Raw genomic sequence first — 14,337 nt, 5'->3', positions numbered from 1 at the left:
AGACGGGAGATGACAAGTGCCTGGATTAGGACCTGCGCCGCTTCCTGTGTGAGGCAGGGTCGTACTCTGCGAATGTTGTAGAGCATGAACCTACAGGATCGGGTCACCGCCTTGATGTTAGTGGAGAACGACAGGGTGTTGTCCAGGGTCATGCCGAGGCTCTTAGCACTCTGGGAGGAGGACACAAGGGAGTTGTCAACCGTGATGGCGAGATCATGGAACGGGCAGTCCTTCCCTGGGAGGAAGAGCAGCTCCGTCTTGCCGAGGTTCAGCTTGAGGTGGTGATCCGTCATCCACACTGATATGTCTGCCAGACATGCAGAGATGCGATTCGCCACCTGGTTGTCAGAAGGGGGAAAGGAGAAGATTAATTGTGTGTCATCTGCATAGCAATGATATGAGAGACCATGTGAGGATATGACAGAGCCAAGTGACTTGGTGTATAGCGAGAATAGGAGAGGGCCTAGAACAGAGCCCTGGGGGACACCAGTGGTGAGAGCACGTGGTGCGGAGACAGATTCTCGCCACGCCACCTGGTAGGAGCGACCTGTCAGGTAGGACGCAATCCAAGCGTGGGCCGCGCCGGAGATGCCCAGCTCGGAGAGGGTGGAGAGGAGGATCTGATGGTTCACAGTATCAAAGGCAGCAGATAGGTCTAGAAGGATGAGAGCAGAGGAGAGAGAGTTAGCTTTAGCAGTGCGGAGAGCCTCCGTGACACAGAGAAGAGCAGTCTCAGTTGAATGCCCAGTCTTGAAACCTGACTGATTAGGATCAAGAAGGTCATTCTGAGAGAGATAGCAAGAGAGCTGGCCAAGGACGGCACGTTCAAGAGTTTTGGAGAGAAAGGAAAGAAGGGATACTGGTCTGTAGTTGTTGACATCGGAGGGATCGAGTGTAGTTTTTTTCAGAAGGGGTGCAACTCTCGCTCTCTTGAAGACGGAAGGGACGTAGCCAGCGGTCAAGGATGAGTTGATGAGCGAGGTGAGGTAGGGGAGAAGGTCTCCAGAAATGGTCTGGAGAAGAGAGGAGGGGATAGGGTCAAGTGGGCAGGTTGTTGGGCGGCCGGCCGTCACAAGACGCGAGATTTCATCTGGAGAGAGAGGGGAGAAAGAGGTCAAAGCACAGGGTAGGGCAGTGTGAGCAGGACCAGCGGTGTGGTTTGACTTAGCAACGAGGATCGGATGTCGTCAACCTTCTTTTCAAAATGGTTGACGAAGTCATCCGCAGAGAGGGAGGAGGGGGGGAGGGGGAGGAGGATTCAGGAGGGAGGAGAAGGTAGCAAAGAGCTTCCTAGGGTTAGAGGCAGATGCTTGGAGTTTAGAGTGGTAGAAAGTGGCTTTAGCAGCAGAGACAGAAGAGGAAAATGTAGAGAGGAGGGAGTGAAAGGATGCCAGGTCCGCAGGGGAGGCGAGTTTTCCTCCATTTCCGCTCGGCTGCCCGGAGCCCTGTTCTGTGAGCTCGCAGTGAGTCGTCGAGCCACGGAGCAGGAGGGAAGGACCGAGCCGGCCTGGAGGATAGGGGACAGAGGAAATCAAAGGATGCAGAGAGGGAGGAGAGGAGGGTTGAGGAGGCAGAATCAGGAGATAGGTTGGAGAAGGTTTGAGCAGAGGGAAGAGATGATAGGATGGAAGAGGAGAGAGTAGCGGGAGAGAGAGAGCGAAGGTTGGGACGGCGCAATACCATCCGAGTAGGGGCAGAGTGAGAAGTGTTGGATGAGAGCGAGAGGGAAAAGGATACAAGGTAGTGGTCGGAGACTTGGAGGGGAGTTGCAATGAGATTAGTGGAAGAACAGCATCTAGTAAAGATGAGGTCAAGCGTATTGCCTGCCTTGTGAGTAGGGGGGGAAGGTGAGAGGGTGAGGTCAAAAGAGGAGAGGAGTGGAAAGAAGGAGGCAGAGAGGAATGAGTCAAAGGTAGACGAGGGGAGGTTAAAGTCACCCAGAACTGTGAGAGGTGAGCCATCCTCAGGAAAGGAACTTATCAAGGCGTCAAGCTCATTGATGAACTCTCCAAGGGAACCTGGAGGGCGATAAATGATAAGGATGTTAAGCTTGAAAGGGCTGGTAACTGTGACAGCATGGAATTCAAATGAGGAGATAGACAGATGGGTCAGGGGAGAAAGAGATAATGTCCACTTGGGAGAGATGAGGATTCCAGTGCCACCACCCCGCTGGCTCGATGCTCTAGGGGTATGCGAGAACACGTAGGCAGACGAGGAGAGAGCAGTAGGAGTAGCAGTGTTATCTGTGGTAATCCATGTTTCCGTCAGCGCCAGGAAGTCTAGGGACTGGAGGGTAGCATAGGCTGAGATGAACTCAGCCTTGTTGGCCGCAGACCGGCAGTTCCAGAGGCTGCCGGAGACCTGGAACTCCACGTGGGTCGTGCACGCTGGGACCACCAGGTTAGAGTGGCAGCGGCCACGCGGTGTGGAGCGTTTGTGGGGCCTGTGCAGAGGGGAGAGAACAGGGATAGACAGACACATAGTAGACAAGCTACAGAAGAGGCTACGCTAATGCAAAGGAGATTGGAATGACAAGTGGACTACACGTCTCGAATGTTCAGAAAGTTAAGCTTACGTTGCAAAAATCTTATTGACTAAAAATGACAAAATGATACAGTACTGCTGGCTGGTGGAGTAGGCTAGCTAGCAGTGGCTGCGTTGTTGACTTTGAATGTGTAGCTGGCAAGGTAACCTCGATAGTTTCAGTACTACACCTTGTCATGAAACAAAGCAACTTTGTAGCTAGCTAGCTAACATAACACTAATCAAGACGTTCTTTGTAATGTATTTAGTTTCTACAATGCTGCTCGTCGGTAATAGTTGGCTGGGTTAGGAAAAATGGTGTCGCGGGGGACGGAAATAGCTGGCTAGCTAACCTCGATGGCTGGCTAGCTGACCTCGGTAATTACTAAACTACACAATTATCAAGCAATGACAAAGACAACTAAGTAGCTAGCTAGCTAACACTGCACTAGTCAAATCGTTCCGTTGTAAAGTATTAGTATCTACAGCGCTGCTAGTTGGTAACGGTTGGCTAGCTAGCAGTGGGTTAATGATGACTAGGTGTGTTGACTAAGTCTTGCGCCGCGGCTGGCTAGCTCACCTCGATAATTACTCAAACTACACAATTATCTTAGATACAGAGACAGCAAAGACAACTATGTAGCTGGCTAACTAACACTAACACCACACTAATCAAGTCGTTACGTTGTAATGTAATCGTTTCTACAGTGCTGCTAGTCGGTAGAAGTTGGCTAGCTAGCAGTGATGGCTAGCTAGCTAGCAGCTAGCAGTGTTGACTACGTTAGGAGGACTACGTTAGGAGGACGAAGATAGCTAGCCTCGATATTTACTCTAATTACTCTAAACTACACAATTATCTTTGATACAAAGACGGCTATGTAGCTAGCTAAGAAGAATTGCTCAGATCAAACAAATCAAGCCGTTGTAATGTAGTGAAGTGTAATATTACCTGTGGAGCGAAGCGTAGTGCGACTGCTCGCTCCAAACCGTCAGTAGTAATAGTAGCAGTAGTAGTAGCAGTAGTAATAGTAGCAGTAGTAGTAGTAGTAGTAGTAGTAATAGCAGTAGAAGTAGTAGTAGTAGTAGCAGCAGTAATGGTAGTAGTAGTAGTAGTATTAGTAGCAGTAGTAATAGTAGTAGTAGCAGTAGTAGTAGTAGTAGTAGCAGTTGTAAGAATAGTAATAGTATCAGTAGTAATAGTAGTAGTAGTAGCAGTAGCCGTAGTAGTAGTAGTAGTAGTAGTAGTAGTAGCAGTAATAGTAGTAGTAGTAATAGTAGCAGTAGTAGTAGTAGTAATAGTGGTAATAGTAGTAGTAATAGTAGCAGCAGCAGTAGTAATAATAGTAGTAGCAGTAGTAATAGTAGCAATAGCAGTAGTAGTAGTAGTAGTAATAGCAGTAGAAGTAGTAGTAGTTGTAGCAGCAGTAATGGTGGTAGTAGTAGTAGTAGTAGTATTAGTAGCAGTAGTAATAATAGTAGTAGTAGTAGTAGTAGTAGTAGCAGTTGTAAGAATAGTAATAGTATCAGTAGTAATAGTAGTAGTAGCAGTAGTAGTAGTAGTAGTAGCAGTTGTAAGAATAGTAATAGTATCAGTAGTAATAGTAGTAGTAGTAGCAGTAGCCGTAGTAGTAGTAGTAGTAGTAGTAGTAGCAGTAATAGTAGTAGTAGTAATAGTAGCAGTAGTAGTAGTAGTAATAGTGGTAATAGTAGTAGTAATAGTAGCAGCAGCAGTAGTAATAATAGTAGTAGCAGTAGTAATAGTAGCAGTAGTAGTAATAGCAGTAGAAGTAGTAGTAGTAGTAGCAGCAGTAATGGTGGTAGTAGTAGTAGTATTAGTAGCAGTAGTAGTAGTAGTAGCAGTTGTAAGAATAGTAGTAGTAGTAGTAGCAGTAGCCGTAGTAGTAGTAGTAGTAGCAGTAATAGTAGTAGTAGTAGCAGTAGTAGTAGTAGTAATAGTGGTAATAGTAGTAGTAATAGTAGCAGCAGCAGTAGTAATAATAGTAGCAGCAGCAGCAGTAGTATTATTAGTAGTAGCAGTAGTAATAGTAGTAGCAGTGGTAATAGTATTATTAATAGTAGCAGTAGTAGTTGTAGTAGTAGCAGCAGTAGTAGTAGAAGTAGCAACAGTAGTGGTAGTAGCAGTAGTATTAATAGTAGCAGTAATAGTATTAGTAGTAGCAGCAGCAGTAATCGTAGTAGTAGCAGTAGTAGTAGTAGTAGTAGTATTAGTAGCAGTAGGAATAGTAGTAGTAGTAGTAGTAGTAGCAGCAGTAGTAATAGTAGTAGTAGTAGCAGTAATAATAGTAGTAGTAGTAGTAGTAGTAATAGCAGTAAAAGTAGTAGTAGCAGTAATCGTAGTAGTAGTGTTAGTAGCAGTAGTAATAGTAGCAGCAGTAATAGTAACAGTAGTAATGTAGTAATAGTATCAGTAGTAATAGTAGTAGTAATAGCTGCCGTAGTATTAGTAGTAGTAGTAGTAGTAGCAGCAGTAATAGTTGTAGTAGTAGTAGTAGTAATAATAGTAGCAGCAGCAGTAGTCATAGTAGCAGAAGTAATAGTAGTAGTAGCAGTAATAGTAGTAGTAGTAGCAGCAGTAGTGGTAATAGTAGTAGTAGTAGTAATAGTAGCAGCAGCAACAGTAGTAATAATAGTAGTAATAATAGTAGCAGCAGCAGTAGTAGTATTAGTAGTAGTAGCAGTAGTAATAGTAGTAGTAATAGTAGCAGCAGCAGCAATAGTAATAATAGTAGTAGTAATAGTAGCAGCAGCAGTAGTAGTAGTAGCATTAGTAATAGTAGTAGTAATAGCAGTAGCAGTGGTAATAGTATTAGCATTAATAGTAGCAGTAGTAGTAGTAGTAGTAGTAGTAGTAGCAGCAGCAGCAGTGGTAGTAGTAGTAGTGGTAATAGTAATAGTAGCAGCAGTAGTAGTAGTAATAGTAGTAGCATTATAAGTATTAGTAGTAGCAGTAGCAGTAGCAGTGGTAATAGTAGTAGTAGTAGGAATAGTAGCAGCACCTGACTCAGTGGGTATAAAAAATATGATACTTGTGTGTGTGCGTACTTGTGTATGTGTGTATTTTTGTCGTGGTGGATAGATACAGTATATAACGTTTACAATGAAATGGATGCACAATAAAGCAGAGATTTATGTGGGTACCTGAAAAGTGGGTAGGCTATACTATCCTCAACCAAAATGCTACTTGCTTCCATCACTGCTGATATCTTCAAAAGGAATATGAACTATTGTGTCCCTAGTCTCTTATTTCCCCTCCAGAAGGAGATAGTGGGCTTGTTTCTCCTGGTGAATTGGTGTCGGGGGACCTCAGTGAATGGGGCACATTTGTCCTGAATTTCACCATGCATTTCCTCTTTTATTGGCCTGGATGTCGCTAGCTGATTCCTGCACTTAAAGCTGTTTGTTGCTGAGTGTTTTATAGAAAATTCTTTTGATAATATAAAAACCCAGTGTAGTCAATAAAGTTCTGTTTCCTTTCAAGTGCGGCCAAATCCTACCTCAACAATTCTGCTTTGTTGGTCTAATTTAATTTATGTTTAATGTGTATTTTCTTATTCAACTGAATCATTTGGATAATGAATGTTATTGGATAATGCAGATAATTCTATGTAACTGCCCCGATTGATATGGTAGAGTTCTATGATCTAATGTCCTTTCTAGCATACTTCCAAGAATGCATGCCCAAAACATGACTTCATTCTACTTAGTTTGCTAATGTTGATATTGAAACAGAGGTCTCTCTGAGTGACATTTGAGAGTGGTTATGTGACGGTAACAGGGCCGTGTGTACAGGAAGTTATCTGGAGAATGGCTGCTGACTGTAGTGGGACGGTGTTCATTGTAACCCCACTGCTGTCAATTCCCAGAAGTCATTACACAGTGACATCATTGGACCTCTCTCCTCGCACGGCCAATGTCGTTCTGCCAATAGAGAGAATCACTCCGTTTCCTTTGGAGGGTCGCTAGCTGCTTTCCAGGCAAGATTAGTGGGAACTGATATCTCTTCCTTCAACTGTCCACTTGAAGGGAATCTGTTGAACTCTGTCTGTGTTAGAAGTGTTACGGATTTTGTTAGCATTGGTTTAATCTCCTTCATCTTCCTCCTAGGTGTCCTGTTCAGAAGTTCTGTCTTGAAGCTTTGAAGACCGAGGACTACCCAGCCATCTCAGTGGCACCTAAAAAAATACAACAGCAGCTTTTAACCTCCAACTTTTTCCCTCACCAAGTGGACTATCTCTCCATTGTAAAACCCTAACCCCGCACACTCACGTGTAGCGTCCCGACAACGCCACGGTCGCAAGAGGTGACAGACACGAACGACACCATGAACGTCACCTCCCTGTTCTCCTTCACCAGCCCGGCCGTCAAGCGCCTCCTCGGCTGGAAACAAGGAGACGAAGAGGAAAAATGGGCGGAGAAAGCCGTGGACGCGCTGGTGAAGAAACTGAAGAAGAAGAAGGGAGCAATGGAGGAGTTGGAGAGGGCTCTGAGCTGCCCGGGTCAGCCCAGTAACTGTGTCACCATCCCTCGCTCCCTGGATGGAAGACTCCAGGTGTCCCACAGGAAGGGCTTACCCCATGTTATCTACTGTAGGGTGTGGAGGTGGCCTGACCTGCAGTCTCATCATGAGCTCAAGGCTCTGGAGTGCTGTGAGTACCCGTTTGGCTCCAAGCAGAAGGATGTCTGCATCAACCCGTACCACTACAAGAGAGTGGATAGTCCAGGTGAGTGGGGTGAGGGTGGGGGGGTATTATAGCGTTAGAGGGTTTATGTTGTGCTGAAAAGTCAATGTAAAATGATCATCAAGGATGATATGCTTTTTGATTAAGTTTTGTGTAAATATATCAAATGTTTCTCCACTAGATCTTTCCAGCCTAATTCCCCATTTACTTCATGTTTGATTTATGACACCTTTCGAAATGTGTTTTGATAGTTCCGACATTTCCTATGATCCTTCACATCACTCTTGAACATGAAACATTAATGGTGAACCATACACATAACCCATAACATACCCACCCCACCAGCCTGTTCCTCCCCTATCATCAGACGTATGTTATCTCGTCTCTGCTCTTGGCTTTCCCCTTCCCATGGTCTCTGCAGATGTTCTCTCCTTTTTTCTCCCTTTCCCCCTTTCATATCCTCCCCGTGTCAGCCAGGTGTTCTAATCTGTCTGAACTGAGATTCAGGAGAAACAAAACACCACCACAGACTATAGATATGCCTCAGAAATCTCAGCTGTGTGTGCTTGCGTGCGTGTACTGTATTTATGCATGTGTATGCGTGTGCCTATACGCATGCACGTGTGTGTGTACGTGTGTATGTGTGGGTATGTGAAACCGAAAGATATTTGTTTCCCTAATGGACAGGGGACATCAAATGTCCTCTTTTGTCTGTCTGCTAAGCAGAAGGTGAGGCCCAGCTGACTAGACAGAAACAGCTGTCCACAGGGTGCTACAGGACGGGGGGCGGGTGTGTGTGTGTGTGTGTGTGTGTGTGTGTGTGTGTGTGTGTGTGTGTGTGTGTGTGTGTGTGTGTGTGTGTGTGTGTGTGTGTGTGTGTGTGTGTGTGTGTGTGTGTGTGTGTGTGTGTGTGTGTGTGTGTGTGTGTGTGTAGCAGGAAATTCCAGCCGGGGAGAATGAGGGCTTTGTTTTTGGCATGCTCTGTGCGGCTGGTCGGGCCGGGGAACACACACACACACACACACACACACGTGGTGTTTCTCTGAGGAAGAAGGGGACAGGAAGCCACACACAATGGGAGGGAGGAGCGGATGCCCGCCTCACACACTTGTTTTAACAACTGGGCTGCAGCACCTGTCCATCCACACCTCCCCCATCTCACACACACACACACACACACACACACACACACACACACACACAGAGACACACAGACAGAACTAGTCCCAAAGCAGTAACACCAGGATAGAACAGATAACATGAAACGCCCTGACACTAGTTTTATATGGAACAATAGCCAGGGTTCAGACTTGACCTTGGGATTTGGTTATGCAATAATATTCAATGGGAGATTTTTTTAACGTTCAAACTAAATTTGTCAACAGCTGTAATTAGAATTTAAAACACAACTTTTGACCAGTGATCTTTCTCATTGTAGCATTTTATTGGGAAAGGGGGATACATAGTTGCACAACTGAATGCATTCAACCAAAATGTGTCTTCCGCATTTAACCCAACCAGAGAGGTGTGGGGGGCTGCCTTAATTGACATAATTGGCGCCTGGGGAGCAGTTGTTGTTGGGGTTTAACTAACTGCCTTACTCAAGGGCAGAACGGCAGGTTTTTTCACCTTGCCAGCTTGGAGCTTTGAACCGGCGACTTTTCAGATTACTAGCCCAACGCTCTTAACCGCTGGGCTACCTGCCTCCATTGACAAAACTCTTAGTTTCTCTATTATTTAATGATATATTTATTACCTATTGGTGGATATTGGTGGAACAGATCTCTAGTGGTTTATATCTGATCTCATACCTCTGAATGGTCCTCACATCCCCATCCAGCCACTATCATATTTTTCTCCATGTGATAGATTCTTCATAAATGGACTCACTCACCTCAGAGATGTTTTCTCTGAACAGGATGTCTGGTACAGAGGCCAAATACTGCTGGCTAAACCAACACGCTGCAAGCTGCAATTCCAAAAATGCAGGGGCATCTGCAAATGTGCACAGCGAATAGAGAGAGAGGGAGGAGGGAAAGAGAGAGAGAGAGAGAGAGAGAGAGAGACAGAGAGGCATTTTATGATGCTGTAATTAAAGAACTCTGTCCATCCTGGCTCTGTGTGTGTGTGTGTGTGTGTGTGTGTGTGTGTGTGCGCACGCTAACTGGACTCATGGGGCTTAGGGACACAAAGAGAGGGCTAACCCCCCTACCCTCGCTACCCACAATACCCTTGCTAGCAGGGTCAGCCTTTGCATCATAGCAGGTATTCAACTAAAAAGGCTCTGTACATCTCAATGAAACTAAATGGGGAATAATAATAATAGGTCTGCTGAGAGTTGTAAAGGCTAGAATATTTAATGATTGGAATATTGATTATAGAGCAGAGTGTATTTGGATGTGCCTTTCATTTGAAACGGAAACTGGCCTCACCTATTATGAATGTGTTATATAGTGTCTTATCTATGCAATGGTGCAACAGACCCGGCAGCCATTTTGTGCCGAATCGGGCCATAACTTACCATTCAAAGCAGTATAGAGATACAGAAACTGCTCCTGTAACTAACCTTGGGTTGTGTTCATTAGAGTACACAACAGAAAACATTTAACAGCAGAAAATAAAAATCTTATTGGGCAAGTCCAGGGTTGTCCCTCCATGTTTTTGTCTGTTTTCTTCGGTTTCATGCCAACTGAACATGACCCTGATGTCCTTTCTCCTTCCCCTCTCTCAGTGCTGCCCCCGGTGTTGGTCCCGCGGAATAGCGAGTTCAATGCCAAACACAGCATGCTACCACGCTTCCGCAACCCTCTGCACCAGAACGAGCCCCACATGCCCCAGAACGCCACCTTCCCAGAGTCCTTCTCCCAGGCGAACACCCAGATGAACTTCCCCCAGACACAGACACACTCCCCTGGGGGGAACAGCTACCCCGGCTCCCCTGGTAGTGGCAGCAGTGCAACCTTCCCCCACTCCCCCACCAGCTCTGACCCAGGCAGCCCATTTCAGATGCCAGGTGAGCCGCCAGGTCAGATGCCAGGTACAATTCACTAATAACTTTTATAACGGTTAGTGTGGTAACAATGTATTGAATTATGGCATCACCCTCTTGGGTATCTACACTGTGTACAAAATATTACGAACACCTTCCTAATATTTGAGTTGCACCCCCTTTTGCCCTCAGAACAGCCTCAATTGGTCGGGGCAAGGACTCTACAAGGTGTCAAAAGCGTTCCACAGGGATGCTGGCCCAGGTTGACTCCAATGCTTCCCACAGTTGTGTCAAGTTGGCTGGATGTCCTTTGGGTGGTGGGTCATTCTTGATACACACGGGAAACTGTTGAGCTTGAAAAACCCAGCAGCGTTGCAATTCTTGACACACTCAAACCCGGTTCGACCTGGAACCTACTACCATACCCCATTCAAAGGCACTTCAATATTTTGTCTTGTCCATTCACCCTCTTGATTGGCACACATACACAATCCATTTCTCAATTGTCTCAAGGCTGAAACATCCCTTATTAACTTGTCTCCTCCCCTTCATCTACACTGGTTGAAGTGGATTTAACAAGTGACATCAATAAGGGATCATAGCTTTCACCTGGATTCACCTGGTCAGTCCATGTCATGGAAAGAGCAGGTGTTCATAATGTTTTGGACACTCAGTGTATATGTGTGCGCTAGGCAAATGGCTGATCCAATATAAACAATGGAATAGGCTAAGTAGCAATAGACTTACTGTAGGTGATGACAGTAAGTAAAGGACGTAGGACAGAAATATTCAGGTAGCTGTACTGTGTAGGTCAGCGTTTCCCAAACTCGGTCCTCGGGACTCCCAATGAGTGCACGTTTTAGTTTTTGCCCTAACACCACACAGCTGATTCAAATGATCAAAGCCTGTTGGTTATTTGAAATCAGCTGTGTAGTGTTAGGGCAAAACCCTAAACGTGCACCCCTTGGGGTCCCGAGAACTTTGGGAAACCCTGGTGTAGGTGAAGGTGTTTTTGTCAGCATGTTGGACTAAACCAAAGGCTCTAAAACAGATAAAGCTGGTAAGTCAATGTTCAGTATAGAGTGACAGCTGGAAGACTTCTTTCTCTGGTTTAAACCCCCTCTCACCCCTCTTCCTGCCCTCCTCCAGAGACCCCCCCTCCAGCCTACTTGCCCCCAGAGGAGCGGATGACTCAGGACTGCCCCCAGCCCATGGACACCAACCTGATGGTCCCAGCGTTGCCCCTGGAGATCAGCAACAGGCCAGGTAATCAGCTGTGACATCACCCACTTAGCTGTCAGCACGCCACCAGCTCGTACTACAGGTGCAAGGGGTTTTCTGGGTACAAATACGCAACCCTGACACTCTGCTTTTTATTTGTCGTGGTGAATCAAACGCAGTTTTAATAGGCTATGGAGTTGAAAATAACACCTGAAAAGTAGTCGTGGTTGTTGGGGTTTGTGGTAGTGTTCATTAAAGTTCTCATGCATGTTGGAAAGCTAGTAAGAAAAACGGATGTAGGTGTTTTATCCCTCTGTTAAAATACGGGGTGATTCATGTGATGACCTTCAAAATTGCACATCATGAGTTGGAAAAGATTAGCTAGAAAACAATTTCCTTCATATATTCAATTAAAAGAGAATATACGATCATTAATGCAGGGTAAATGGGAAAATAACATGAATGCGTATCCATGTTCAGAAAAGTAGACTATCTCACACCATTTTGAGGCATTAGGTTTCAGATTTTAGTATGATGAACACAAAAGCGTCAGTCTATACATGCAACCCAGAGGAAAGATCAGAGAGTCTGCCAATTAAATCTGGTCTCAGAGCAGTTTTTATGAGGCCTTTAAAAGCTTCTGGCTGACATCATCTCTGCCGGTGGTAATTAACTGAAAGCTCGTTAAGAACTTGTTAAGATTTGGCCTCACTAATTACATCCAACTTTTATATCTGAAAAACCCTTGTTGAAAACCCTTATTTGCTACCACCTACCTCAACTGTGGTTCAGTCAATCGTTAGTTGCTGTGGAGATCTGGCATTCCTACACATCACACATTTGAACAGCCAGTGCATACGCAAAAGCCATGTACGCCACCAGTCATGCAGGTTATTTACATGGCAAAAGATAATGTGTCAAAGGGGTTTGATTTTTGAAGTCGAAGCAATTTTGAAGTGTCTACAGTACAAATTCTGTGGATATTTTCAGCAGCCAAGGTATTGGGCAGAATTGTACAAACTGTTTACGCTAGCTAAAACCAGTATTGCAATCTCCTTACCAATCTCCCTATATAATTGTTATGCATCCAGTCACGGTAGTATCCCCACCCACACAGATGGATATTGCAGTGGGTGTGGAGAAATACTCCCTGGAAGTGGTGATTGGGGAATTTTCTGTCCTTTCCCAAGCTGCATCCTGTGTAGTGTTCTAGAGGTCCGGGCCGTTTCCATTGTGGGCCGGGCCGATGGATCTAGGAAAAGCATAGACCAAATACACCTGATGGCCGCTACTCTCAGCAGAGGAAGTTAGGGAGGAGTATGCTGCTTGGATAAACTCTCCCTCCCTCCCTTAGAGAGAGGGGGCCAGCTGGCATAACGCTCACCCAAGATACCGGGCAGAGAGAGACGGCACCAGGCGGGCACCGGCTTGGTCTATTGACTGACTGCTTGACTCAATAAATACTGATCCCAGACCGGACTAGACTGCCCACAGTCAGTGGACAGTATTTGATCAAGACTGGCCCTGTCCAGACTGACCACAGTCAGTGGACAGTATTTGATCAAGACTGGCCCTGTCCAGACTGACCACAGTCAGTCTACTGGGGTTGGATGGATTTGTCAGCATTGATTTTCTGTTTCCGTTTTATGCAAACGTGACCTATAGCTCTCTGTGTGTACTCAGACCTAACTTCACATACCACACATTTTATACACCTTTCCCACATTTTGTCATCAACATACAAATCACCATTTTTTTCTCTAATCCTAGTAAAGGAAGAAGGAGATGAAAGATTAACATCTGCTATATCAGACTGCAGCTCAAAGTCAGACTAGACAGACAGACTTTAACTTTATCAGAACAGAAGGCTTGATGCTCATGAGCCACTCCAGTCACTCTGCACGTCCGTGCGTGCTTAAATGTCTGTGTGTGTGTGTGTGTGTGTGTGTGTGTGTGTGTGTGTGTGTCTCTGATCATACACACATCTCACCCTTTCTGTGTGTGTTTGACATCCTGTACAGATGTTCAGCCGGTGGCCTACGAGGAGGACAAACACTGATGCTTCATAGTGTACGACAAGCTGAACAACCTCCCTCTCTCCTCTCCTCTCATCCCTGTCTCCTCCCTTTCTCCTAGATGTTCAGCCGGTGGCCTACGAGGAACCTAAACACTGGTGCTCTATAGTGTACTACGAGTTGAACAACCGGGTGGGCGAGGCGTTCCAGGCCAACTCTACCAGCGTCCTGGTCGACGGCTTCACCGACCCGTCCAACAACCGCAACCGTTTCTGCCTGGGCCTCCTCTCCAACGTCAACCGCAACTCAACCATAGAGAACACCCGGCGACACATTGGCAAAGGTAAAAATGGCCATGGATGGGAACACTCTTATATTGCCTTATATTATCCCAAATATAAGGCCATGGACACACTGTCCACAGGACTGGTTCAATTGTTAGTGTCAGTGTTTCTTTTGTTATTGTTTTTATTTCACCTTTATTTAACCAGGTAGGCCAGTTGAGAACAAGTTCTCATTTACAGCTGCGACCTGGCCAAGATAAAGCAAAGCAGTGCGACAAAAACAACAACACAGTTACCCATAGGATAAACAAAAGTACAGTCAATAACACAGAAAAATCTATATACAGTGTGTGCAAATGGAGTAAGGAGGTAAGGCAATAAATAGGCCATAGTGACGAAGCAATTACAATTTAGAAAATTAACACTGGAGTGATAGATGTGCAGATGATGATGTGCAAGTAGAAATACTGGTGTGCAAAAGAGCAAAAAAGTAAATAAAAACAATATGGGGATGAGGTAGGTAGTTGAGTGGGCTATTTACAGATGGGCTATGTACAGCTGCAGCGATCGGTAAACTGCTCAGATACAGTGTGTTATGGGCTGTG

At 45.4% G+C, this 14,337-nt stretch overlaps 1 protein-coding gene across 3 annotated transcripts in view; it reads left to right on the top strand.

Moving 5' to 3' along the window:
- The window catches only part of LOC106610220 (mothers against decapentaplegic homolog 1), a 29,397-nt gene that overhangs the window by 11,699 nt on the left and 3,361 nt on the right, over nt 1–14,337 (top strand). Inside the window, exons 2-5 of one of the 3 annotated variants that reach the window (XM_014209431.2) lie at nt 6,649–7,265; nt 9,955–10,236; nt 11,362–11,478; nt 13,570–13,791. In XM_014209431.2, the coding sequence (XP_014064906.1) occupies nt 6,866–7,265; nt 9,955–10,236; nt 11,362–11,478; nt 13,570–13,791 (1,021 nt within the window). In that variant the 5' untranslated portion in view covers nt 6,649–6,865. Of the gene's footprint in view, nt 1–6,648; nt 7,266–9,954; nt 10,261–11,361; nt 11,479–13,569; nt 13,792–14,337 lie in introns of all 3 variants that reach the window. The other 2 variants (XM_014209430.2, XM_014209429.2) reach the window with 2 other exon arrangements.

Source organism: Salmo salar, chromosome ssa08 (assembly GCF_905237065.1).
Source record: "Salmo salar chromosome ssa08, Ssal_v3.1, whole genome shotgun sequence".
Classification (NCBI taxonomy): domain Eukaryota; kingdom Metazoa; phylum Chordata; class Actinopteri; order Salmoniformes; family Salmonidae; genus Salmo; species Salmo salar.
This window is presented reverse-complemented; position numbering and strand designations above follow the sequence as displayed.